General features: G+C 36.0%; 6 protein-coding genes across 8 annotated transcripts; 2 read left to right on the top strand and 4 right to left on the bottom strand.

Annotated features, from left to right (window-relative positions):
- The first annotated feature begins 50 nt into the window (after positions 1–50).
- Positions 51–5,298, top strand: ORC3 (origin recognition complex subunit 3). Its single transcript, XM_089623135.1, has 15 exons — positions 51–340; positions 477–635; positions 958–1,132; positions 1,237–1,406; positions 1,516–1,646; positions 1,909–2,179; positions 2,289–2,363; positions 2,530–2,640; positions 3,057–3,265; positions 3,457–3,526; positions 3,985–4,070; positions 4,157–4,243; positions 4,382–4,457; positions 4,547–4,674; positions 4,761–5,298. The coding sequence occupies exons 1-15, from the start codon at positions 254–256 to the stop codon at positions 5,044–5,046; spliced, it is 2,121 nt and encodes a 706-aa protein (XP_089479261.1). The 5' UTR covers positions 51–253; the 3' UTR covers positions 5,047–5,298.
- A 274-nt stretch (positions 5,299–5,572) lies between these two features.
- LOC149387176 (GATA transcription factor 19-like) lies at positions 5,573–8,472 on the bottom strand. Its single transcript, XM_089624378.1, has 7 exons — positions 7,968–8,472; positions 7,452–7,535; positions 7,234–7,367; positions 6,823–6,939; positions 6,423–6,528; positions 6,147–6,218; positions 5,573–5,852 (listed from the first exon to the last, which is right to left on the bottom strand). The coding sequence occupies exons 1-7, from the start codon at positions 8,307–8,309 to the stop codon at positions 5,754–5,756; spliced, it is 954 nt and encodes a 317-aa protein (XP_089480504.1). The 5' UTR covers positions 8,310–8,472; the 3' UTR covers positions 5,573–5,753.
- A 665-nt stretch (positions 8,473–9,137) lies between these two features.
- On the bottom strand, positions 9,138–12,777 carry LOC149387175 (uncharacterized). 2 transcript variants are annotated; one of them, XM_089623376.1, is made up of 9 exons: positions 12,538–12,777; positions 11,976–12,042; positions 11,629–11,657; positions 11,329–11,537; positions 11,061–11,179; positions 10,519–10,614; positions 10,366–10,441; positions 9,981–10,134; positions 9,138–9,538 (listed from the first exon to the last, which is right to left on the bottom strand). In XM_089623376.1, the coding sequence occupies exons 1-9, from the start codon at positions 12,745–12,747 to the stop codon at positions 9,398–9,400; spliced, it is 1,101 nt and encodes a 366-aa protein (XP_089479502.1). In that variant the 5' UTR covers positions 12,748–12,777; the 3' UTR covers positions 9,138–9,397. The 2 variants fall into 2 exon arrangements, with proteins under 2 accessions (XP_089479502.1, XP_089479503.1); XM_089623377.1 differs by lacking the exon at positions 11,976–12,042 and having other exon boundaries at positions 12,540–12,777.
- Positions 12,778–14,192: 1,415 nt separating this feature from the next.
- LOC149387174 (alpha/beta-Hydrolases superfamily protein) lies at positions 14,193–16,469 on the bottom strand. Its single transcript, XM_089623590.1, has 6 exons — positions 16,070–16,469; positions 15,272–15,383; positions 15,096–15,189; positions 14,822–14,999; positions 14,685–14,754; positions 14,193–14,604 (listed from the first exon to the last, which is right to left on the bottom strand). Exons 1-6 carry the CDS (start codon positions 16,417–16,419, stop codon positions 14,290–14,292), a joined length of 1,119 nt encoding a protein of 372 aa, XP_089479716.1. The 5' UTR covers positions 16,420–16,469; the 3' UTR covers positions 14,193–14,289.
- A 441-nt stretch (positions 16,470–16,910) lies between these two features.
- LOC149387173 (costars family protein) lies at positions 16,911–17,965 on the top strand. Its single transcript, XM_089621828.1, has 2 exons — positions 16,911–17,195; positions 17,680–17,965. Exons 1-2 carry the CDS (start codon positions 17,115–17,117, stop codon positions 17,866–17,868), a joined length of 270 nt encoding a protein of 89 aa, XP_089477954.1. The 5' UTR covers positions 16,911–17,114; the 3' UTR covers positions 17,869–17,965.
- A 116-nt stretch (positions 17,966–18,081) lies between these two features.
- On the bottom strand, positions 18,082–26,440 carry HEN4 (RNA-binding KH domain-containing protein). 2 transcript variants are annotated; one of them, XR_016300526.1, is made up of 9 exons: positions 25,592–26,440; positions 24,476–24,940; positions 24,111–24,359; positions 23,520–23,984; positions 23,353–23,435; positions 22,982–23,093; positions 22,643–22,792; positions 22,304–22,466; positions 18,082–18,501 (listed from the first exon to the last, which is right to left on the bottom strand). XR_016300526.1 is itself a non-coding variant. In XM_089621827.1 (8 exons), exons 1-7 carry the CDS (start codon positions 26,255–26,257, stop codon positions 22,655–22,657), a joined length of 2,178 nt encoding a protein of 725 aa, XP_089477953.1. In that variant the 5' UTR covers positions 26,258–26,440; the 3' UTR covers positions 22,240–22,466; positions 22,643–22,654. The 2 variants fall into 2 exon arrangements, 1 of the variants encoding a protein (XP_089477953.1); XM_089621827.1 differs by lacking the exon at positions 18,082–18,501 and having other exon boundaries at positions 22,240–22,466.
- Positions 26,441–27,411: the final 971 nt, after the last annotated feature.

Raw genomic sequence — 27,411 nt, 5'->3', positions numbered from 1 at the left:
TTTGTTTCAGTTGGTTTTGAATTATATATAATGGATAATCGCACAAAACAATTCCACGTGTAACTTGTCATAGGACGGACCTAGAACGAGGTACAGTGAGCAAGCTGTATGGGAATAAACCACGCACTCATGTTTTCCCGCCAAATAAACAGAAAAAGAATCGCCGGGAATTAAAGCCCTAGCCTTTAATCCCAGTTACAGAAACCAGAGAGAGAGAGAGAGAGAGAGAGAGAGAGAGAGAGAGAGAGAGACAATGGCACCATCTCCGGATATTATGGATTCCGATTCCGCTTCACAACCGCCTGAAATAATGGAATCTTACGGAAGTGACGATATCCAGGTTCTATCTATCTCTCTCCCCACCCCTCTCTTCTGATTTCAATTTTTTTTCATCCGAAATTGGTCCGATGAAAAATGTTTTAAACGAATCCAATTAATTTCTTTTTCTCGTTATCGGTGATCTTTGAAAACAACAGCCTTTCTATGTACTTCACAAGGCGTCGTCGCGGAATCCACAGAGGAAAAACGCCGCTAGGAGGATTGAGCTCTCTCCGTCGAAGCCCATCGATGTCGTGAAATCGGAATCGCATGAATCTTTTCAACCCGTTTGGTCTAACATCCACTCCACAATCAAGGTGTTATATACTGTTCACTACTCATTTAATCTTTTTTTTTTACTTTTATTTTCTTCTTCATCTTTTTATTGATTTTAATTTCAATTATGCACCAAACTATGACTTTTGATTTTTGTGTTGCTCTGCATAGTCGAAATCAACTGAAGAATGTGTTGAGTGAGACGATTACATATAGTAGGATAAGTTTAGGGAACGGAAAAGATGTGTAGCTCATGGGTATTACTGGAATAAACGCTTTTTACTGATCTACTTGGAACAAAAAAATATTGGGCAGAAGCTGAGCATCAGTTTCATCTATTTTTTATTTGCATTTTGATGCCAGGATGTTCTGAGGGATATCAATAATAATGTATTCAATGAAATACATTCCTGGGTTTCCCATTCGTTCCGCGAAATAACATCATCGGGGGTTCCTACTTTTGCTCAAGCAACTCGGTCTTTTCCTATTGCGACCAATGCTCATTGCAACAAACTCTTTACTGGGCTGGTTCTCATCAGTAAGTTTGATTCTTCCACGTGCTTAACTAGTGCGGTCTATGATCTATCTATTATTCTTGACGTAATTGCACAAACAAATGTTGATTGCATTGTTTGTTGGCAGAGAACATAGAGTTTGTTGACGATTTACTTACATTTGAAGAGCTTGGCCTATGCTTGAAATCTCACGGCTGTCATGTGGCTAACATGTCTTCAGCGGACTTTACAGCCAAGAGTGGAATTGGTGGTTGTCTGAGAAGTCTGTTGAGACAACTTTTGATGACCACTTTGGATGTAAGCCCGAGAGAATTGGCATTTTTCTTGATCTTTTTATATGGAATGGTATTTCACTCAGGCGTAATTTCATTGCTAAGTTTGGCATATTGGCATTGTCTTGGTGCAGACAGCGGACATATCCATATTGGCATCATGGTACAAAGAGCATGGCGATCCTAACTATCCAATCGTCATAATTATAGATGATATGGAACGATGTTATCACTCTGTTTTGTCAGATCTCATCCTCATGCTCAGGTGTACTAGCTTTCTACTGCATCATCGCACTTCTATTTAATCCCACAATCTTAAATACGAATTGCTGTTGAAGTACCACCGATCAGTATGTAATGCTAGTTCATTTTATGTGGCTTCCACTCCTAATCACAAAACATAATTGTACTTTTATGCTCTTGCAAATGTCTGTTTAAGATACCTCTTGTGTGGGAATAGCTAGAGAATGACACCAATACGTAATATGAGAAACACCGTGTTCTTAATAACTCGTTTCTTCTTCCAGCGAATGGGTGGTTAAAATCCCGGTGATTTTGGTAATGGGAGTCACAACTCTAGATGCTCCGAGAAGTGTATTACCGGCACATGCGCTCCAGCAACTATTGCCTTGTAAATTCGAACTTGCGTCACCAGCTGAGAAAATGGACGCAATCGCCGAGGCTGCTCTAATAAGGCGATATTCTGGGTTCAGTATTGGTCACAAGGTTGCAGTTTTCCTGAGAAACTATTTTATAAATCAGGATGGAACACTAACTTCTTTCATTAGAGCTTTGAAGGTTTGTCAAAGGACTCTATGCAAATTTGATGATATCGCATTAGTGTTGAATGTAGCCTTGTACCGTGCATCACCTCATATTTTGTTTGATTTTTATTTATTTATTCCAGATAGCATGTGCGGGGCATATTTCTGCAGAACCTTTGAGCTTTGTACTGGGTTCACTTGTTGGAGCAGACAGTGAAGTAGCTCTACAAACCTTTTCTCTTTGCATGTGATGCATATAATCTTTTTTACACTAGAAGTGTGCTATTATAACTGCTTCAGTCATCCATTTAGGTTGCTCTGTGGTGAATGGACGAAGTTAAGATCTATCAGCTGCTCTTTGATAGTACTTTGGATAATTTTCAGGATGAGGAACATGCTTTATCACCCGAAGTGGCTGCACGTATTGATAGTAAACTGGCTTGTGGTTTGACAGAGTTGAGGCATTCTCAGAAGCTCTGGAGCGCTGTTGTTTTGGTAAAGTCTCGGTGGAATACAAATACTAAAATATTCTAATTATGCCAAGCTCTGGATTTTTCCCAGCTCTTAGCGTTGCTCGGGTAGTCTCTACATGCTTAGCAATTTAACTCATATGGTCTTGTGATCCATCTGAATGAAGAAGTTTCAGCGAGTGCATTATATTCCCGTAACCTGATTTTTTGGGATATAATAACTTTGTTGCTGCTTCTTAGCATGTCTGAATATGCAAGTCTTAACCTTTACTTCTATTTAAAGCTCCATTGGGATGTTATTGCTTGGCGGAGCTTCTCCTATAATTTTCAGGCAACTCTAGACTAAATCACGAGGGATTCCTTGGTTACTTAGCCCTACAACTGATAAGATGTTCCACAGCTAAATTTTGAAGCTTCTTATACTTTAAAAGTGTCTTGCAGTGCCTATATGAAGCTGGAAAATATAACAAAGTCAAGCTCCTCGATTTATTTTGTGAGGCACTTGATCCGGATCTATATAAATCCATGGCATCTGATAATCAGACTAGACCTGGAAAAGGTCGCGAAGTATCGTCTTCCAGTGAGAACTCGTTGGATCGACTTAATTTGCGAAAGGGTGGTCCTATTTACAAGGCAATTTGTAAAGTGAGGTGTGTTTGTTCATAAGAATGTATTTAAATATGCACGTCAATTGTAAAGTAAAATAATTGTGTTTGTCAAACACATTGGCTAGGCATGCCTTTGTTTGTTGTAATCGGAGATTTGCCGCTATAGATAACCAATCTTCTAAATGCTATGCTTATTAAAACCGTTCTGAGCTGTTCAACCTAATTTAACACAGGGATCTTCCAGCACCATTGTTGTCTCAGCTGCTTAAGAGTTGGGAAGATATCTCCAAGGACATTCTCGAGGTATGCCAAGTCCATTGAGATTATTCATGATTCTGATCGATATCGCATCTTCTTATCTATCCACAAGAAATTATTATGATTCTTATGCGCGGAATATCTTGTTTGTGCATCTATCAACATTGATGCATCAGGATGACAAGCTTGGTTTGTCCAATCATTCACATGTTCCTTAATATAACTGACTTCTGGTCTGAATGTATTTTTTTCAATCTCACTGTATTTGCATGCTGAAATACATACGACTGTTAAATGGTAGATTATCCTTGTATATATTCGTGTGCTGTTTTATATTTTGAAGGGTTCAAACTTATATATAAGCTGTAGTTTGTGAACAAATTTAGCTTTTCAACCTTCTATATCACTAAGGAGCGCATGAGAGTATGTTTTATCTACCCCAGTAGGGATTGAAAAGTCCTCGTACGTTTATTGACTGGTCAAATTTTTATGGTTCGACACAGATCCACGACAAAGTGAAGGAGCTGCAATGCACCATGAATTCCGAAGAGGGACAGAATATCAAGGAGGAAGTTACAGATGTATCCAAGTAATTTTCTTTTCTATAGGTGTTTGTTTTCATGCCTGAAAATGGCATTCGTTATAATCGTTTTTAACATCGAGTTCATATGACAGGAGACACGCATCTCGAATCCCAGCTAATGTTAAGGAGTCAAAAGCAACAAACGACCGAGCCGTCACTCTAATAATTAGTTTGATTAGGTAAAGCATGATTTCAAAGATCCAAGACAGCCTTGATGGATTCAAAATAGCCTCCGTTCATAAATCTCTTACAAGTTAAACACAGCAGTTATTTTTCTCGACCTACACGAGTTACTCAGGGATTAATGTTTTACACAGGGATTTTATGAAGCCCATCGAGTGCGTTCCTTTTCACGAAATCGTTTGCTTCAAAGATGTCGAAAAACTTCAAATGGTCGGCGATGAATTCTCTCCCCATACACCTGCATATATTCGTCTTTCCGGTTCCAGTTTTCTGATAGATATTTTCATCGTGATCACAAGGCTTTACTAGGGGACCCAAGAAGAAGGATTCAAGTGGACCTTCTAGAATTTCAGAAGTTCCTGCAATGTAGTTGCTGCAGCAAAACTTGCGGTATTCCTACATCATCTACGCCCGATACCTCAATTATGTAAGTATTTGCGTAGCCAATTGTGCCGCTTTTAGCAATGCTTCTAAAATCCTTTGTTTATTTGTTTGTTTGTTTGTTTTTATAAGGTACATGCTGGCTCAGGAGCACGGGGATCTCATCAATCTTCACGACTGGTACCAATCTTTCAAAACGATCGCGATGGACTCCACAGTTAAACCAGCACCGAAGCGCAAGGCTAAACAGTCACCAATGCCGAAAAAGAAAAAGGACGCGGATGTGACAAGTGGAGCAGCGGCGTCGATACAAGCGCGTTTCTGCGTAGCAGTAGCGGAATTACAAATGACGGGGCTGATTCGATTGCCCAGCAAAAGACGCCCCGATTATGTCCAGAGAGTGGCGTTTGGCCTCTAATCCCATTCTGTTTCTTTGTTGTTGTGTTGCGACTTGGTGACATGTAATTTTTTTTTTCTTTATGAATCATTAACAGCCCAAGAGTTGCATTACCTGGGGAGAACATAGAGTCCGGGTTTGCCATTGTACAATTACTCTTAATCCGATGCGAGTTTAGCTTGCCAATTCAATCATTTAAATAAAACAAAAATGATGAATATATTTAGAATTAAATTTATACCATAATTATTTTGCCATTTCAAATTAATTTTTTGCAAAATATTCTTGCTTTCAACTACATTATTAGTTATTCATTTACCATTTATTCATATTATTAAATTTCAAACAAAACTTTCTCTACACCTAGTTCGAACTTCGAAATATGCTGATATTTTCGAGAAGAAAAAAATGAATACTAATTCATGTACATGCCATTACAATACACCTGGACAGCTCAACCCAGAGCTTTCAAGTTTATTTAAAAAAAAAAAATCAAAGCATACATAATATCTAGCTATATTTTAAGCAAACAAGAAAATAGAAGGGAAAAAAAAAAGAGAAAACCGCATCCATAGGCTTTGACGACGTTCAATGTAATAGACAATTTACAAATGTAATACAGAAAGATAATTCCAAGTTCTTATTATAAAATCCCATAAGTTAAATGATCCATATGTACACTCACTCCAGTTGTGGACCATATCAGGAGTTACTCAAGTCACAATCTTTCACATCACTGTTTCAGCAGTTAGTGCGTCACCGTTAGATGAGACTACAGTGGTGGTTGCGGCGGTTACAGTGTCGGAATCGTTCATGTCACCGTCGCTCTGTAACAAGTCACAATATGAGAAGACATACAATAATATACACAATGTTCTTGCAATCTGGTATGAATTTTGGATAGTGTTGATCGAGTCTCCGGGTAATTCTAGAGACCTGGGGTTCTCTACCATTCCTTCTCAAGAGCTCAATACAAAAGTGATTCCATAACATTCTAAAGTAATTCTCTCCTATTTATAATCAGATACAACTACCTATTATTATCTAACTTATATCTAATATCTTAACACTATAATTATATAATTATATATATATAGTCGTTAGTTATGAAGAAGTCCTACCTGATCGGTCTCCTTTATTGAAACATCCTGAGCACTGCCGTTCGGAACCTTGGCAAGATCTCTTAAAACGCCCTGAAAAAAATGCAACCCTTGCCTAATTAGTTTCCTGCAGAGCTATAAATGTTAGTTTCTCTATTTTCCTTTGGTCTTGGAAGGAGTCAGACTGTCAGAGAGTACTAACTCGAGCTTATTTCGAAGGAATTGAAGTACAACAATTTGCTCATTTTATTTTCTGCTTCAGACATTTATGAAGCGGGCCCCAAATGCTAAACGAACCTTATTAGCCCACTTCAGACCACATGCGTTGCACAGCGTCCTCGGGCCAGCTGGCCCGCGGCGCATCATAGGCGTCGACTTTGAACTCACTCCACAGTGAGTACACCTGTGTAGAGCAACACGTCATATTCAGAGCCAAATACAGAATCGACAAAGACATTGCGTCTAGAGAAATTTTTTATTTTTTTTTTATTTTTTTTATTTTAATCGTGGTGTTTGGGTTAAACCCGACTAAAATCCACGAGGCCCTGCCATTATCGACCGAGAGACTAAACAAGTGGTCCCAATTGTTGTGTCTAGGGGGAATTGAATCAGGGACTGATGAGGTCCGAAGAATCGTTACATTTTATTTTATGAAATTGAAGAGAAATAGTATCATAAGAAGACGATTTACACTCACGAAGTTTCTTGCATGTTCTCGTCTTGTCCCATGCCCGGTGTTCCGGTCCAGACAGATGAGCCCATCTCTTCTGCGCTAGCCTTAGCCGATGTAAACTGTCCCTTCTTGCGCTGCATTCTAAAAAAGACACGTACACTTCAACATCTTCAATCGAATGTCGTTATAATCCATGAAATATGCCATAAATTGCAGTTCAGTCCCTAGTCTAATTTAATAGGTAACAGGCCTCTAAACAATCATCTTGAGGCTATTTTGGTCCTTTTATTACACTTTTTGATGGATTACATTACTTGAACAATTTAAGACCTAATTTATAATTTTTGTTGTTGTTAATTTGAAATAAGAACGACTTTTGAACCTTTTTCATAGAATACAAACTCAAAAGTTTAGGATGCGAACGAAGCGTAATACCTCATCGCAACTTCTTTGCGGACAGTGTAACGGATCTTCTTATCAAAACAACGCTCTTTCCTCTTTTCTCTGAACCGATTCAAAGAAGCAGCTCTCTGGGGTTGAATCGGCTTTGCTGCAAATTGACCCATAACCTAAAGGAAATATGATCACGACAAAAAAAAAAGTGTTCTCTTTCAATTCAATCATAATCAGATGCAAAAATAAAGCACACATACCCTTTGATTAGGAGTGGTCGTTCCCATGGCAGGTATACCAGAAGGAATTTCATATCCGCCCAAAAGTAATAATACTGCCTGAACCTGTATACACACAGACACACATAAAAAAATACTCGCATTAATTTGTTTCCACGGTTCAGTTACTTTCACGAATATAGAATCTTTAAATTGCCAACATTGGTGCCCAAAACAGCACAAATTAAAAACATTGTCTTTAGGTTTTCTTTCAAACAAACACGTCATCCCTGCTAAGTTCTTCTATGAAAAGAGTAACACTAACAGAGTGCAATTTTGTAAAGATATGAACTTTGAAGTCACCAAAGTATTTAGACATAACAGCATAATTACCAAATATCTACAAAATTAAAACTGGAAATAATCTCAAACTTATAAATTACTCGACTTTTCAGGAGATACCCAAAATAAAAAGAAAAATCCCTGTCGTTAGAAGTGAAATTTGAACCTCCGAATAATAGGGACCACCTAAAAATTCAAGCGATTGTCCCAAATTACCTTCTCCGGCGACACGGCGTCGAACACGTAAACCTCGCCCTGAAACGAGAGCGTGAGCTGGTCGGAGCCTCCGTTCTCAACCGCGAGCGGAGCGTAATCGGTGATTCCGGCTTCGCCGGAGACGTAGAGGGAATTAGCGCCAACTTCCTGAACTCCGTTCATAGCCGCCGCGCCGGCGACCTCGTACCGGATCTGAGGGTTGTCAATTGACTCCTCTCCGCCGGCCACTTCGTCGTCTTCCTCATCCAGATGGTGGTTCTGTATGTTGTTATTGCTCGTATTTTCCTCCGCCACGCTCGGCCTTCCGTACATTGAGCCCTGCAGGTGATTAGGTTCCGCCATTGTTGCACTACCAAATTAAGTTTCTAGGGTTACGAATTAGGAATTCATGTTCTCAAAGTCCTAAAGTTCGTTGCTTTAGTGGAATTGGGAACTGAATTCAATAATAGTAAAAAAAAAGATTGTCAAAAATTGAATTAATGAAGAAGATAGAGAAGATATGGAAGAAGAACAATGCAGAGTATGAAAGTAACCCTGCGAGTCCCAGATATTACGGGAGGTGCCACTGAATTTAGTGAGTTTTTTTTAATATTTTATTTATGAATATTAAATACTGAAACCGAGCTGAGCTGAACCGGACTTTTTTAGAAAGACGACAAGAGAGAGAGTATGTCTAGTTTAGACTAGAGTTTAGAGTTTATACGTGGGCAAGTGATAGAGTTACAACCCACGGAGCCAGTGATCGTGAAACTTTTAAGAATTCTACATTTAATTGGGTTATGAGACTTTGAATATGTGAGTGGTATATGACATATGTATTTTTTTTTATCAGAGAATATAATATATAAATTATAGTTTGGTTTGGAGAAGCGAGTTAAGTAACTGCCATATCAACGGCAGATAAATTCAAGGAATAAAAAATATATAATATTTTTAGCAACTGATGTGTAAAGTTTAAATTTATTTATTGTTTAATTTTGAACAACTGAATCTATGATAATCTCTTGTTTAACACAGGGAACAAAAAATAACATGAAAATGTATTATTTATTGTATAACTAATTTTATTGTAAAAAAAATTAAGAAACATCAAAAGTCATCATAATTACATGAAACACAAAAATGAACATCAACTATATAGAAATCAAATATCATATTTTGCACCCTTTATTTACCAAATAACATTAAATTGACGTCTAATTCTGTAAAAAAAAAAAAAAAAAAATTACCATTATATTGCCGTGCTTATTTATTTTACCCTTTCTGTGGACACATTTTATGTAAAGCATTCTATCATCGACCATTGCAAATGCATATATACCATGTTTTTTTTTAAACAGCACATGAACTAGGCATATGTATTGAACTCTTAACTGCCCAAGGAAGAAAAAATTTCACCATGAAACAAAATCTGGTGAGGTTAATTGTTCTTAATTTCTATTTAACTGTGATTGCAAAACGAGATCGGACGTTGTACTCCAAAGCTGTTGAGCAAGTCCCCTATCGCATGACAGCTCCGAAGATCTGATCGTCCGTCCATCTCCGCCGAAAAAGTATAACCCAGAAATTTCCTTCAAAACCAACACAGCAAAAACCCAGAATCAGCAATACTAAACTGTAACTTGTATTCCTCAATTTTATGTGTGAAAAATACTTCAAGAGATACAAACGAGACAGCTCTCAAAATCACCAAGAATCGTATATTATGACATTTCAGGTGATACCGCAATAATATATGATGTTAGGAATCCCACGTAGAATAGAAGAGAGAGTGAACTAACAACGTTTATAAAGGTCATGATTTACTTCTCCCATTGGTAATTGCCAATCAGTTTTGAAATGAAACCCTATGAAACTTCACACATGATAACCTTTTGGTACTTCAAACATGATTTACTGGGAACACATGGAACCAATTTCTAAGTTGATTCTCAGATGTATTATTCAGTCCAACTAATTAGTATTTGTAGATTAAGTAGATCACAGTGGAAAGTGGAAAACGAGTGAACTCACCGGCGGGGCAAGGGATGCATCGATGATGGAGCGGACCCCACTCTCAGGCGGCTGCAAAAGTCCAACAAGCTTCAAGACAAGGAATGCTAACCGGGAAATGCAAAGAGGAAATTCGCGCATGATGTTTGTTTCCACAGCTCCGGGATCCGCAGCACTTCGAGATCATAAAAAAATCGAACAAAACAAAAAGAGTGAAACAATCATAAGACGGGTTAAGAAAAAAAAAATCCTTAACTGAGCATTTAACTTAGATTGCAGATCCAACGTTTCAAGTGGCCTAGTCCATGGAATTTTTCTTTTAACTTAAAGAGTCTTCACTTTGTGGCGCGAGAACTATGTAAGATCATCTGACAAGCAGTAATACAATACAATATTCATCACGTACATGACTGAAATTCGTTGAGATTCATTGGTCGAGCCAAGTTGTCGGTGAAGCTCATACGAGAAAAGCAAAAGGCATACTACAATGAAGAATGGAATTTCTCAGAATTAGGAGAAGTTATATCAGGCAGTAACTTATGAAAGAGTGATGGCTTACATTTAGAATACTCATAAACCCGAGCAAATGGATAATGCCTTGACTTCGAAAAGAGCTTCCCAGTAACAATATCATTGCTAGCCTGAACACTATGAGCTGAAAATAATATAAGAAAATCAAGGCCACTCAAAACAAAGAGCAACTATATAATTTTATTTCCATCTTAAGGGTATAACTCAACAAGATAGAAATAACGAAAATCCAACAAAACTTAAAAATCCCATTCAATCAAGTGTTAATTTAAGCCAGCATTGCGTCCTCAAGTTAAACTTAAGCCTTCACTTTACATATTTAAAGATTTTCCTTCTTTCTGTTTGGATATGAATCGTGATGAGTTCTTACTTGATACGTTCATGTTTCCTATAAAGATCAAAATGGAACCAAATTCTTTATGCTTTTCATTACTCTTCCTTCCTTAGTTTATCACATTGGGATCAGATATTTCAGATAATAGCGAAAATATTTATGCTAATATCCACATTGTGATCAAGGATATTTATTGAAAACAAGGGAAATATTAAATATGTATGCTATATGATTACCATTTCGATGCGTAAAGGACGTCACATTGACTATCCGCGAAGGCACGGGACTATTTTTAAGAAGTGGCAGAAGAAGTTTTGTGAGATAGAATGCTCCAATGTAATTCGTCGCCATAGTTCTGTAATGAAAAGAAAAAAAGAGAAAAGAAAAAAACTATACATGTAAGTAAACCAGTCGTGAAATCTGAAGTTTGTAAGAATGAAACAAGCTAGAGCTCTATGTTGACGGTATTACTTTTTGAAGCCAATTAAGACAAAAAGACATTACTCGTCATAGCCTTGAGGTGTGAGTCTGTGAGACGTTGCCAATATCCCAGCATTGTTTATCAAGAGTTGGACTGAAGAATGCATACCCGAACTCGAAAGCCACTGCTCGAGCGACGCTTTGAAATTCGAGATCGAGAAGAACGATGATACGTCGGCCTGAAAAGCTTTGACATAGGCACGCTCGTTCCTGGTTTTGATATCTCTAACGGTCTGCAACGCACAGCGAAACGCAAAGGAATATAAATGTGCATATATTAACGTCCCGAACTACAGCTCAAATTCTTGAAACGAAAATCGATACCTTCGATAGAAGATCTTCTGATCGTCCAACTGCACACACGATGCCCATTTTCAGATATTTACGGCATTAAGACAACACGCTATTCTATTTGCTCTACGTAAGGGTATATTTACTTTCAACTCGACTTTGAAAGGAATTACAGAAAGACATTCAGACTGTACAGTTTGAAAGCTCGACCTAGCAATAGGGACAAGACAGAAAAGCTTTCTTCTGGCTATGTTAGCTATGCCAACGGACCTAGAACTTTGAACATAGAACAACATCATAATCCGACATATACGAATATTTACTCTCTCGGTGCATTGATTAATAAAAGGGAATAAGAAATGAATCGAAATGAAATGTACCGAGGACGATATAGAAGCCTTTTTCAGCAAGGGCATGAGCCGCGGCTGCACCCAAACCCGAAGTAGCCTGAATCGTCCAAAATTAACTTATAAATATTATTTATTTATTTATTAATTTTTTTATTTGGGGAGCAAAATAGAAACAGAGAACAGTCATTCTAAAGCCCTCGCGACATTTTTCTTCCCTCAGTCTTTCAAACTCTACACAGTGCCGTATCGATCAATAAAAACAACGAACAAAAGTGCTAGAATTCCTCACAGCTCAAAATTCTGATATAATGTGACAAAGTATGGATTTTGCAATCGATTATGACAATTTCATATTTTCTATCCTTTTCCTTCCAGTTCTAGAGTCTTCATCATCCAATGATCGTTTGATCAGTTCACTCTATCAACTCTAAAAAAAACTCAATTTAGGTCTCGTAAATTACATATTTGAATCCAAATTCAATGCGTCTTCGACCTCGTATATGAAATTTGACAATGGCAGTGATGAAAATCAAAGAGCGCAGATATATATTACTATTGCGTTCTCTTCAGACGTTCAAACAAGAGAGCTTACACCAGTAATAATGCAGAGAGGTCTGAAAAAAGAAGAAGAAGAAAAAGTCGGAGCAGAACAACGGTGATAGACTGGTCCAGAGAATCGCCATGGAAGCATCAGAATCTGAAGGTAAGAGAAAGCCAGACTCAGTGTCCAAAGCAACGACATCCTCAAGAAATCCAAACGAATAACGAAGCTTAAAGCTTCTCTCAATTTCGATCTCCTCATTTTTCTTTCTAAATGTTTGAACTTTTGGAAAAGCTAGCCCCTGTTTGGTTAACTTTTCTATTTTTGTTTTATGTTTTCTAATTCTAAATTCTAGAAAACAGTTTTAGAAAAACTGTTTGGTTATAAATTCAGAAAACAGATTTAGAATCATGTTTCTGTTTTCTTTGAAATTTGTTTAGAAAACAGAAAACAATGAAAAGTTGTTTTCTGTTTTATCTCTATACAATTGAATGGAAAACATAACCAAACAACATTTAAAATATTCTGAAACGTAATTCTAAATCTGTTTTTTAAATTTAAAAATTAGAATCAGAAAACAGAATTTAATAACAGAAAACGAGTTTAGAAAACTAAACCAAACGGCCCCATTCTTTTTTTTTAAAGTGAATGGTTAATACTCATTCTCAAGTCTCAAGTCTCACAACTCGGTATTTATGTATCTTAATAATAAAAAATAAAACCTTAAGAGTTGGAAACTGAGATTTTCTTGCTTTTTTTTAATAGAAGAAATCTTAAATTGGAGGAAAAAAAAATCTTATCCACCCATCAAACCTAATAAATTATTTAAAGAAAATATTGCTCCTCATAAATATAATTCGAGTTGTCATCAAATTCAACAAATAATAGTTCAACTTTCACAGTGAAGAACTTATAACACGTACTTGAAATATTTAAAATTGAGGTGGATGGCACATGGTTAACGTAAAGGTCCAAAATACACTACATACATATTAGAGATTAAATATTTCCTAGGGGTCGTTTTTGTCTATGATATGTTATTTTTTTTTATTTCTTTCATTGTATTTTCTTTTATTTCTTTAATGTCTCATGGCTATATAAAGAGCCTTGTACTTTTCTCATTAGATTGAAATAAACATTTTCACTCAAGATGAGAGTTAGTTTTTCCCATTCTCAAATCCAATTTCTATCTATCTTAACCTAAAAATGTAATACTACAATTCTAATTCTACCACTACAAGTTAAGACTATCTTCAACTAGATACCTTTAAATGAAGAGATAAGTTCAAGTAAAAAACAATTTGCTAAAAAAAAAAAAAAACTTTGACGATTATTTCATTGAGATTATCTTAAACCGCAAAAATTTCTCTAGAAATTCTTTTTAATTCTTACTAAATCACCATGCGCCGTAATACGACTTATGCAAATCACAACAAACAAAAATCGTCTATAGCATTGACAAACTTTTTTGAGTTTTTATCGGTACATAACACACGCCAATGTCGTCCCAATAGATCTATTCGTTTAAAGTCTATTGCTACAACATATGTAGTGTGTATAGTCTTGTTCAAAATCTACTCAGTGTTTGTTTAAACTCTATTTCAAAATAAGATCGGTTTGAAATTCAATGACGACGCAGGAACAATGTGTCGGACATCTTACTTGAACAATATTTCTGAACGAAACATCTAACTTACATATTCCTAAAAAGAAAACATTATGTATATAATATCACATAGATTCAACAACAAAAAATATACATCTCCACATCATTACACAATATAGATGCATTTTTAACTAGAGTCATGAACTAGAAGAAAGTTGTGCCAGCCATGGCAGCAACTTTTCATGGACCAATTCAGGCCTATCATCATGAGGACAATGTCCAACACCTTCCAACACAAAAAGACTTAGATTTTTTAGCTGTGAAGGCAAAGAGCTGAAATATTTTCCAACAGGCCCATCGAGAGGAGTGAAAGGATCTTCATTACCCCACAACACCAAGACCGGAACGCTTAGCCTCGGCATCAGCTTCACTGGGTTCGGGCCCGGCGGGCCCGTCACTATCGACACAAAAGCGTCCAAAGCTCCCGGGTCAAATGTCGGCTCCATAATTATCTACATTAGTTATTTAAAAAAAAAAAAAAAATTCAACGAAAAGCGTCTCACCAAAAAGTGTACTGAAATGATTTCTTTACCTCTACGAGTTCATCGTCTACGGATTCCTTGTTCCCATAGACAGACATCAAAATGTTCCTCAAACTCTCTCTGCATCACAACATTCTGGTTCATCTGAATGAGTTTATTATTTTAGCTTTTAGTGTATTTCGAGTACCTTTGTCGTACGCGCTCGAAAATAAATGAAGCGATCCCTCGTTGATTCAGCAAGAAATCGATGAGCAAAAGAAGAGGAAACAATAGCTTGATTCTCCAATCATCGACGATCGCTTTGTTGTTCATTCCACCGGAGCAATTGAGAAGCACGAGTCCACAAACTTGCGCTCGGCTAGATTCTACTCAAGACATGGATCGATGGAGTGAGAGTGAGTGAGATAGGGGTAAAAGTGCCACATAAAATAAGTTTTTAGGTGAGATTTGAGTAATCATACCAGAAGCAGCAATTACACAAGCGAGACTTCCAACGGAATTGCCTACTAGAACTGTCGGCTTCTTGATCACTTCGTCCACGAAATCCAAGATCAGCTGTTAAGTGAAAGAGCGCGAACAACTGATTTGTATCGAAATACGAACAAAGAAGTTATGGAAGCTTATTTAGAGAGCATACCTGAGCCCATGTTTCCATTGTATAAGCAAAGCCTTGAGGCTTATCTGAAGCGCCAAATCCGAGGAGGTCAATCGCATAAACAGCATTGTTCTGAGATAGTGTTTGGATATTCCTGTGGCGGTTTAGATTTTTTTTTATGTCAAGCTCATCAGTTTTCTATCAATGTTGGTACCTAGGCATAACGGTCACATTTTTTTTGGGGGTGATGGAAGAGATATAACCTCAAAGATTTTCTCTTCTAATTTTTCTATGATGTAAAGAGTACTAAAGATAAAGTTAGAATCTTGATCTAGCATTGTGATTTAATGTTTTCTGGTTTTATATATATTTTTAATATTATTTTCTCTGTCCATAGCAAAATGTCTATCCAATTCCAATACAGGGTCCTAAATGTCAAATAAATAAATAAAACAAAAAATTGGCTAAGCCACCTAAACTATAGGAATTGTAAATTAGCCAACCTTTAGTAAATACTTTGTAAATAGCCAACTTGCATACGTGGCAGCCTATTAATTCTATTTTTTAATATGTTTGACTGAATTAAATAAATCTTTTACTAATCTGTTAATAAGTTAACTTGACTATTTACATGAAATTAACGAAATGTGGGCTATATCCAAATTCACTATAAACGTGTGACTATATAACTTAATCATACAAGCAATAATACTTGTTAAACATGTAACGAAACCTTGATATTATAATAAGAGCCATGACATTATGTTTGAAGAGATAATAAACGTGTGGTCGAGTTAAATACATTTTGCAAGAGTTGAGGAAGGATAAGACAAAACTGACCTTCTCCAATGAGGAATTGAAGCACCAAAGCCATGAACAAGAAGCAATGGAGGGTTTGAAGAAGAAGAAGCAGAGGAGGGTTGTGAGACCAAGTAATTGATTGAGAACTGACCCTTCCAAATCCACTTATTGCACTTTTGCTTAATCTCTCCGAACCCTATTGCTTCCTCTGCTGAAACTCCTGTGGTGGCTGAGATACTGGAATTCCCATGGCTCTTCAAATTACTGGTTCTGGTGTTGAGATAATTGTTTTGGTGACCAAATTGAAACTTGTTTCCTAAGAATTGTTTTTGTTGTTGAGATTGCAATTGAATTAACAACCCACCACAACAAAGTGAGTGGGCAGCCATGTTTTTTTTTTTTTCCTTTTCTTTTTCTTCCTGTCTTGCCTTCTTGTATAAAAAAAATTAAAAAAATATCTTTTTTTTTTAAATATCTTTTATCTTTTATTTTTTTTTAATCCATGCCTAAACTTTTAGATTTTCGCGATTTCCTTCCATAGTTAAACTTATAATTTTTTTTTCTAATTTTATCTCTAAATTTTAGTGATTTCTAATTAAATTGAAAAATAAACATAAATTTAAACTTTGGGGAAGAATTAAAACCAAAAAAAAAAAAATCAAAATGAAATCATCAAGTTCAAAACTCGAAGTAAGAAATGAAAAAAAAAAATCAATATTATTTACTCGGTAAGCAAATGAGTAATAATTCTGTATATCACGATATTCTTGTTAAAATGACTTGGATAAGAAACTGACAATGACATGTGGTCTCTCTAACATTCATTCATTCATTCTATGATTGGTTGTTGGTTAACTTAAAAGAGAAAGAAAAAGAAATCACTAAAATTCGGAGAGAAAGAAAAAGAAAAAGACATCTCATTTTCGATTATTTTTATTTTAATAATTCGGAGACTTTATTTTTTCTTCTTTCACATTTCCATCTCCCATCCTTTGAAGGCCTATAGATATATAAATACGCACAGAGACCAGAGTTAACTCCGACAAATAACAGAAAGAAAAAAGAAGACGAAAATAAAAACACAATGAACGTTGAAGAAGAGGTCGAGAAACTCAAAGTCGAGATCAAGAGGCTCGGCAAGATCCAGGAAGATGGTTCTTACAAGGTTAACCAAATCTCCATAACCCCCTTTTTTTTTGTCAGTTTCAAGATTTTCTGTGCTCTTCTCTGGATCGAAATTTAAAGATCCAATCTTTATATAATATTATTGTTTATTCAATATAACTAGTTTGCATTTCTATGTTGGTAATACAGCATCTTTTCTGTGTCCAATGGAATCCATTTAGTTTCCATACAGTTACAAACAGTTCCTGTATATTATGTCATAAGTTACATTTTAGCCCCTAATTTAGTTTAATGAAGCAAAAATACCTCTGAATCTGGACCATCAGTGTTGTTGTAATATTGGTAGTTTTTCTAACAGTGCTAATTTCAAAGAAGAAGAAAAAAATTAATTCTAATCTTAATTTCAAAGTTATAATTGATTGTCATTTTGAATCGTCTTTCTTGTCCTAACTGCCTATGCTATATACATGTGACCAAATGGTTGCTTCAATATTTTCTTTTTCTTGGATGACTTGTGTTTGAAGGTAACTTTTGGGGTTCTGTTCCACGATGACAAGTGCGCAAACATATTCGAAGCGCTGGTCGGGACTCTCCGAGCAGCCAAAAGGCGAAAGTTTCTGACGTACGAAGGAGAGCTTTTGCTTCAAGGAGTCCATGACAATGTCGAAATCATTCTCAAACCCACCCCCGAACCAACCGTCTCAAAGGCTTGACTTTATTTCCACTCCGAATAAAAGCAGCTTTTACGTTTTCAGATGTAAGCACTGTTTTTTGTGTGTTGTTTTATAGATGCTTCTGATGGAAAAGAAACTCTTGCATTTAAATCCAAGGTGAGATTAAAAAAAAAAAAAAAAAAAATATTATTGTTGTTTCAGTTATTATAACAAAACACGAGAAGTTTATATCAAATTTGAATTTTTTACATTGAAAAACAGCAGTACTAACTTGAATTTCAAGAATTCTAAAATTACAACCCTTTTTCTTTGACCGTAGTATATCAAACAAATCGAAGGAACGAGTCTTGTTTATCGCTAATTTCCCTTCAAGCGTGCCTGCATTTTAACATCCAAAAGTACATACTTCCAAGTAGCACAGATCTGAATCTATGTATTAGTAATTTAGTAGTACTAATTCAACACTTTTCTATTTGTAATATGGTATAATCAGTATGATGAAACGATGGAAAGATGTTAGTAAAGCATGATGAAAGTAACCATTACCTTACCTCAATGATTTACTACCTCTCTGAAAACCGGTAACAGAGTGGACAGATAATTATACCTTGTACGCCACTTGATTATTTAGCTGTTGCCGTTGATCAAGAAGGGAAAGCAAATAAAAATCTTCTGAAGAATGGAAGATACAACAAATTAGGGAAAACAAATTTTTTTATTTTTTTATTTTTTTTATATGCTTTTACGGTACAGCAGTGGCGGAATCAGGAATTATATTTAGAGAGGATAAATTTGAAAAAAGAATAATAGGGGAGGGGCAAACTTCAAATAGTCCTAATTTTAGGCCAAAATATAATTTTTTTTTAAATTATAATTTTCAAAAGTTCCTCTTTACAAGTACCAAAAAAAAAAAAAAGCTTAGAAAGTGATTTACAATCTTGCTTCATCAAACTTCTAGATATATATATATATATATATATATATATATTTTTTTTTTCAATCAAGTCCCTCTTTAGTTTGCTTTGTTTATAAGAACACGAGCCATGATACTTTTTAGTTATCTGTTTGTGATTAGAAATTGGTAGAGGAAGCGGTATAGAAAAGATATTTGCAAGGCGGAGATAGTTATAAGTCGAGGAAAGTCTCTTGTGGAATTTAATTGTGGGAAAGTAATTTCCAAGCATTTGATTTGTGGCAATTGGGTAATTTTCTCATCATTCTTTATTAAATTTAGGGAGAATTAGACCTGTAGCCCATTCAAACCTCTTACGCTAAAATTTTAGTCAAACTACTAAAAAAATTAAGAAAATAACTAAAATTAAGACATGACGTATGCATCATAATAAAGATATAGGCATAAGTTGGGTTACTTCTTTAATTATTTAAATAATTTGGGTATAATTTTAATAGAAAACAACTATTTAGGTAGTTGATATAGGTTTTTTTTTTTTTTTTTTTTTTAATTTATAAAGATGATAATTACTGAGTAAATGTAATTTTTTAAAATTAATTATGAAAATTATCAACTTTAGGTAATTAATAGATATCAATTCAATTCTAAAACTATCGCACATTTCTTCTTCTTTGACCTTGTATTTCTATTTGATCATTTCAAAAAACATTAAATTAAAAACAATTTCTTCTTATATTTCTCTATATAAAAATACGAATTGTTTGTATTTTGATTTTTTTTTTCACATCGCAAATTGTTTACGGCCAGTAAATTATTTATATTTTGACAAACAATTATTCATATGTTTGCACTTATTGAATTTGTTCATCTTGACAATTTATTGCTTTTGATTATTCAAATGTAAACCGATTCAATAGTTGTAAGAGAAAAAAAATTGTCCAAATATAAATAAAATTGATATGCAATTAGTCTAATAGCTCAAAGTTTATTTTATTAAAAAAATAGTCCACAAAATCGAAATCAATTAAATTAATTTAATTAATCGAATAATTAATTTAATTAACTTCGACTTGATGAGCTATTTGATCTTTAAAAAATAGAGAATTGAGTAGCAACAAATGCATTTTTGAAGTCTGATCTTCAAAACTGATATTAATGTTTGAATAAAAAAAGACAATATTGTCCAAGATATGAGTTATACCGGTATTTTTGAAATTTCAGAAATTAGCATGCATTTTTAGAATGTCGATCTTTAAAACTGATATACATGCCTGCCAAGTTCCGTTTATTCCCTCCTTGATAAGTAGGATATGAAGATTGGCGCCACTTTGCCCTTTCAGCAATTTTGCGAAGCTAATATGATGTCACGCACCGTTGATTTTTTTTTTTTTTTTTAATTATTTTTTTTAACGTAACCATGGAGAAAATTTCAAGTGTAAACAAGTTAATGTTGTGTTCACCAAAATAAAAATAAAAAAACAAAAAAATTAATGATTAACACATACGATTATATAGCTAATAGTTGGATTCGGAGGTATACGTGACGAGAAGTTCGTCAATTATTCGAAGAGAATGAGAAATTTCTACTTTCGGAAAATGAATGACGAAATTATATCTTGAAATACACAACAGTGCCTTGAATCTTCTTTTTATTGACGTCGACTATAATATAAATATGTAAACACTAATATCTTTATTTATTAGCGTCATATATATTATTTATTTAAAAACTAAAAAATAAACAAGTCTCTTAATCGTGAAGAATAGAAAAAGAGGCAAATGATTAAAAATCGACAGTTAATAGTCATTAAAATCACATATTCGAAAAGAGAATCCAGGATTCAGAGTTGGAATTCGAATACGGAATGAAGTAATCTCTTGAGAGATATGAATTTATTATTTAATTTCAATTTAAGGTTATTTTTATTTCAAAATTGAGAATTTGAAAGTTAATGTACTGATTTAGATTTAATTCGATTTTTTTTTATATAAGAGTTAATATCAATGAAAGAGATATTTGTGACACTGTTATCTATTTCAGAATATAATTTCGTCATTTTAATTAAACAGATGGTATGAATTCGATATTTTTGAAAATCAAATATTAAACTCGACATTTCACTAAAACACAAGATATATATGTGTTATTTTCACCTTCTTTCTTGGAAAAATCTTTTGGGCTCCATAACCATGCCCTCAACGTCTCACGTTCGAAAAATAAAATAATAAGCCTTCCTATATCTTCACAGCCAAATGGTCCAGAAACTTTATGAACATCAAATTCTATAGTGTTGTCTCTTACTTTCATGGTGAACCCAATAGCTCGCTAGCAACATCGAATGAGAATACAATTTCTTCAACCAAATAGGCAGTTCTCTACTTAAAGCTTCTTCTTTAGTTTCAAGCTGTTCAACAAGCGTTATTTATGACACTTGTGGGCTCTTTGCATTTGTTTAAAAGAGGTTGCTCCACGATGACATTAGAAGCGAAGCTCATGATTCAGTCTGATGCAGCTCCGAGTTTCGACGTTAATAATAATGTCAAGTTACAGTGTTTCCGAGTACAAGGCCACCAATGTTTCCCTAAAGAAAACCAACTAGGTATTCCTTTTTGAGATTTTAATTTTCATCGTGGAAGTATGCATTTGTGTACAGCATCTAGTATCGATGTAAAAGGGTAAAAGAAAAATATATTATTTTAAAGATCTCGGTGAGCCTCCATATTAACCAGAAAGCTTTGAGTTGTTTCCCTTTTCAGTTTTTATACTTTTTAACTCCCAATATTTTGTTGTGGCATTCGAACCCTGACCATCAGCGATTGGTAAACATCTTTTCAATAGCTTCTCTAAGCATTTGTAGCAGATAGTTTGAAGCTTTTGATATCTTCTGCTGAGTTTCTTTAGGAGTAACATTTTACGACGACTTTTTTTTCTTCCTTTTTTTATTTCTCTCTGTGGCCTGAATTTCGGTTATTCTCACAGCACGACAAACAGAGTATGTTTATCGGAAAAGCTTAAAAGTTTGAGAATTGGCTCCTTGGTTGATTGATCTGCTTTCAATTACCAGGTCAAGCAAATGAATAGCATTGTAGCATATATACATGACAGTACATACATTTTGTGAATAATCAATTTGTAGGAATATATATTATGGATTGAATTCGAGGAAGGATCCCAAAGAGTTCTCTACTGAAATTGACCTTAATTTTATTTTCTGTCTTAAATTTGGGTTCTCAGCCCACAATGTGTAAGGTCAAACATAAAAACTACAAGAATCCTTCAGGGCCCAACCGAATTCATCCATTAAGTTATTCAAAATTAACATTTGGGTACTTTCTTCAAAATTAACATTTGGGAACTTTATGTTTGTTTTTTGTTTTCATGTTCGGCGATGAGCTTTTTTTTTCTTCTTCTTGTTCTTGTTCTTCAAGAGGAGTTTCTCGATATAACATTGTTTGTAATAAATGAGGAAAGCAAAAGGGCGAAAGTACACAGAAACTAAATAGAAACGTCATTATAATTTAAAACGAGTCTAAATAACTTATCTGGGTTTATTGACATACCTTCAAACCGTGGGTTTACCCAGCAGCCAAAATGCGTAAAATCATCAGCTCTTCAAACTTTACCTAAGAGCCCATCCTTCCAGAGGAGAAGAGGCAGAAATATGAATTCGTCTGACTTCAAATAAATATCTTCATCTTCCTTGGTCCGTTTTTTTTGGAGACACTGACAAAAAGAAAACAAGGATGAGGTAACTAATGTCTCCTTAAATACTTCTCCTCGATTAGCAGAGTGGTATGGGATTGGATATTATTTTTAGATGTAATAATTTGAAGCCTGATGCACCTAAAAGAGTATTATAAACGGAATAAAAGAGAGTTATAAGTTCCAATTAAACTCACCTACGTGTACTCTCACGATGTCCCGGTAAGAATAAATGCGTGTAGCAGGCTCTGAGCTGCTTGGGTCTCATCAGGGGTACCGGATATGACAATGACCCTGTCACTTGTTCCAGGCCGTGGCTCATGCACGATGACCCGGGCACCTGAAATCTGTTCCGATAGAGAGAATGAGAGAGGGTATATAACAGAACAGTATTGCATCTCAGCTATTTTTTTTCACAACTGAAGTTTTAACGCCCGTGGTATAATGATTGATGATGATGATGATGATGAGATGAGGCACAACGAACGAAGCTTATTCAGACGCATCTTTTGTTTGTTGTAAAAACGCGAAAATACCTGTCTTAGACGAGTCAAGTTATTGCCATTTTCCCCGTAAACAGAACCAATAACATGTTCAGGAACTATGATCTCCACAGTTGTATTTGTCACTATAGCTGATTTGTTTCCGCTGCCAGATAATAAAAAAAATAAAAAAAATAGAGAGGGTCACAAAGTCGATCAATAAAATACAAGAGATTTCAAGTATATTTCTCGCACTTGTCCCCTTTTGCTACTTTAATATGGTGTTTTGGTTGGATATAAGAGTGGTAACTGGAATTATGTATGATCGCTGATAAAACTTATCAAGTCCTGAATCTGGGAAATTAACATAATTACTACATGACTTGCAGTCTAAATATATAACCTTTTTTCTTATATATACGAACCTGCCAAGTTCTAAGCCACCTCGCAGAGAGGTTAATCCCCTCCCAATCTCAGGGATTCCCATCGACCCAACTCCAGATGCCATCTACAATCAATATGCATGTCAACGACCCGACACCCAAGACTTTAGATCACAAGATCGACATGAAAAGAGAGAAACGGGGCATACCTGTGATGTCCATTGTCTTGGCGAAGGAGGTCGCTCGTAAGCGTATTGTCTGGGCGAAGGAGGGCGATCATAGGCGTATTGTCTGGGCGAAGGAGGACGCTGATAAGCGTGTTGTTCTGGTGAAGTAGGCCAATCTAACGTGTAAGAGGGTCCGAGACCGTTTGAGTTTGAATGACAGCGGAGACTGTTAGTAACATCAACATACGGCGAGCCATTGATATGGTAGATGACAGGTTCGCCATTATCATACGCAAGAGAATCGGGTTCTCTGATTCTTCCATAGGGATCGGTATCAGTCTTCGAAGATGACCCATTCATATTTCCATAAGGACTAGTCTCGGGCAACATGTATGATAAGCTCCTTGTTGTCGAAGCACTGCTCACTGAGTTGGTCAACAGGTTCTCTCTCAATCTTCCAGTCAAATTGTATAACGCATCTTGAACACTAGAAAAATCACCCGAGATCTGTAGGCAGCGATATTTTATCAAAGTTTAAAACCTTCATCATAGAAGTAACTCAAACTAGGAATCAAATCAGCAACTTTATTTTCTCTCTTTTTTTCCAAAACAATAAACAAAATATCGTAGCACCTGTACAACTTCATCATTAGCTGAGAGGCACTTTGGAACCTGGTCTCCGGGGCCTATAATTCTAATGCTAGCACCTGTTAATTTTCGGATCTCTGATATAATTGCACCGCCTTTTCCCAATATACAACCAACTTGTTTCGACGGGACTACAAGCCTGGCAGTGATGGATGAACTTTTACTCTCCTGCTCCGATTTCGAGAAAACCATAACCACGGCTTTTTGTGCAGGTGAGTATCGCGATTCAGGGTCCTGCCAGTACAAACAGAAAAAAAAAATTCAGTACATATGATTGAATTTTCTCACGCCTGTAATGATACCAGAAAACATGGAAAGACGAAATTTAAAAAAAAAACAGAGTGACTAACCTCTGATGCACTAATCGTAATTACTCGGTCATCGCACTCAGCTACTAACGATCCAACACTAACATTAGCGCCCGACTCGTTTTGAAGAATCCTAACCACTGAGCCACCCTTTCCAATCACACCCCCAATCTTATCATTGGAACAAAGAATTTTGAAAGAAACCTCATGCGATTGCGCTTTTGCATTAAGTGACGAAACCCGTTCAGCCTCCAAGGGCAATTGATACAGCCCTGAAGTATAACCGACAGAGCTTCCAGGATAATTCATAGAGCCAGTTGACAAGTTTGTGGAGCTGCTAGTAAAATTGGGACTCACGAAGTTCCTTTGAGAAAAATCAGGTGAAGTCTGTGCAGGAACAGCCTCGGGGCCTCCGGTTGATTTAGCCTTATTGCCCAAAGAACAGGCTTGGAGCCAGTGAGAGACAGAAACAAGTGCTTTCTTGACAGCCAATACATCACCTTCAATCTGCGACATGAGGTCATCAGCTTTAACACAGGAACGACACATATTATGAGATATTGACGAATCAAATGAAGAAATGAATATCAGAATTTTGCAATCACTGTTTGACACTTACAGAAAAAAAAAAAAAAGTCCAACAGAAAAAAAATGAAAAGCAACTTTCTTCCCACGTTGTGGGGGAAAATACTTTATTTTGCCGTCTCGGTTCCAGATACACAATAACCCTTACATGAGAGGCAATTCTAAAATCGTATCCACTCCAAAGTTTCAAAATTTCGTTAGCCCCAATTATCCAAAAAACATAAAATAATCGCAGAAAATAGCAACTTTCTTATAGCCAATAAGTTTGTTCTTCCACATATCACAAACAATAATTTAGACCGAGCCTCATACCACACACAATCCAAATAAAATCACCATTCCAGAACACACCAACTTTTCCATCGCTCCGGAGTTTCTCTTTCTCTTGTTATGCTCAACAAGCACGTACAAGTTTACCTATCCGAACAACAGCACAAAAGTTCCAAATGTCCCAAATTCCCAATTGTATGCAATCACAACATTCCCTCAATAACCCCCAAACAATATTCCAAAATAGAAGAAGCACAAGAGAATTTATGCACAAAAGTCCCAAACTAATTGTCACACCGTTACCTCAATCATTTCATCAGTAGAAGAAGCACAAGAGGGAAGATCATCCCTGAGAACCCTAATTCTGGTCCCAGTCTCCTTCTTGATCCTCTCCACAATTTTCCCTCCCTTTCCGATCACGGCGCTAGCGCCGGCCGCGTCCGTCAGCATCCGGCAGGACACCACCCCGAACCCGCCGGCGCCGACCGCCCCGCTCTCCGCCGCCACTTCCAGGATCCTATCGTACACCCTCAGAAGCGCCTCCTGAGCCTTCGTCACCTCCGCCGTAAAATCGCCGGAACCTCCGCCGCCGAACTGGCTCCGTAGCCAGACCCTGGCCGTAGATTCGGCGGGCGCAACGACGGTGACGACGCGGTCGGAGACCTCCGCGCCGGCGGCGGTGTCGACGTGGATCTTCGACGCGGTGGCGATCCGGAGGGCGTTGATGACGGAGCCGGATTTTCCGATCACGCCGCCGATGCGCGACGAGTGGCAGAGCAGGCGGAACGAGGCGTGACCCGCCGGGACGGGGATGGGAAGATCGCCGGATTTATTGTTCGTCGCATTCTTCTTCTTAGAGCGCTTCTGTTGAGACTTAGGGTTAGGGTTTGCTGGCTCAGTCGCCTGGATCTCTGTCGAGGAAGACGACATTGGACGCTTCGCCGGGAGTGTCGCAGAGCCGCTTCCCATAATCTTCTCTCTCTCTCTCTCTCTCTATATATATATATATATATCTATATATATTTGGGGGTGATTGTTATGGGTGGATTATTTCTGGGTATCGGTGGAGACTTCCGAGAGACTTAGGAAAGTGAATGGATGATGCGTCCGTGTGGGTGCTAAAATATGCGTTTAGTGCTAGTGCTTGTTTTTGGTTATTTTTTTAAGGAAGTGCCGTCAATGTTTTCTTAGTTCATTTAGGTGTGTTTGGGTGGGGGTAATTGAGTAACATTCTCGGGAATGTCATTGAAGTAATAAGATTCTCGAGAATATATGATTATAGTGTTTGATTATGAAAATTAGGGCCTATTTGTTTTTTTACTTGAAAACTGTTTTTGACTTTTCTAACTTGAACAGTTTTATGAAAAAATTGAATTCACTGTTTGTTTGATGATTATCAGAATACAACTCAAAAAGTTTTCAAACTGTTTTCTGTTTTAACGAAGAAAATCAGAAAACAGTTTTTAGGGGTTTTCTAATTTTTTCACTCAATTTTTTTAACTTTTTTTTTTAATATCTCATATTGACATCTCACTCTCTCTTATCAACATCATTTCATTTTCCTCACTTTTGATTATCGAATTTGTTTTCGTTCCCTGGAAAACTTAAGTTCTTTTAAAATTACGGCAAACTTTAAACAATCGGAACTTCATTTTACAAACTGTTAATTGGTCGTGATCCTCTCGTCGAACACATAAGTTTTCACTATTTTTAGTCAACATTAGGTATCAAAATTTGATATTTATTTGTTGTATTGACTACAAAGACAAACGGTGTTTTTCGATCAACTTGTTAACAATCATTATAACTAAAGATACGACCATTATATTCGCAGCAAAGATTTTCAATTAGTATATATCTCGACGCCTGATTCTTATGTGAATTATTACACTACAATTACAAAAAACTGAATTAAAAAAAAAAAACTGAAATCTTTACCAAATAGTTATTTGAAAACAACTGCAAAAAAATTTTAGACTACAACTATATGAAAAAAAAAAAAAACAGTTTGAGTGAACTACTAAACAATCCCTAATATCCCCTTTCTTGAATTCTTGAGCAACAAAATATTTCCTTTTTTTTGTTGCGAAAGATATCTTTCTTTTTATTTCCTTTTTTTATTT

Source organism: Urtica dioica, chromosome 8, assembly GCF_054948205.1.
Source record: "Urtica dioica subsp. dioica isolate 48M chromosome 8, U.dioica_male_clone48M_v1_H2, whole genome shotgun sequence".
NCBI classification, from domain to species: Eukaryota; Viridiplantae; Streptophyta; class Magnoliopsida; order Rosales; family Urticaceae; genus Urtica; species Urtica dioica.
Note: the sequence above shows the minus strand (reverse complement) of the source record. Positions and strands in the feature narration are given on the sequence as shown.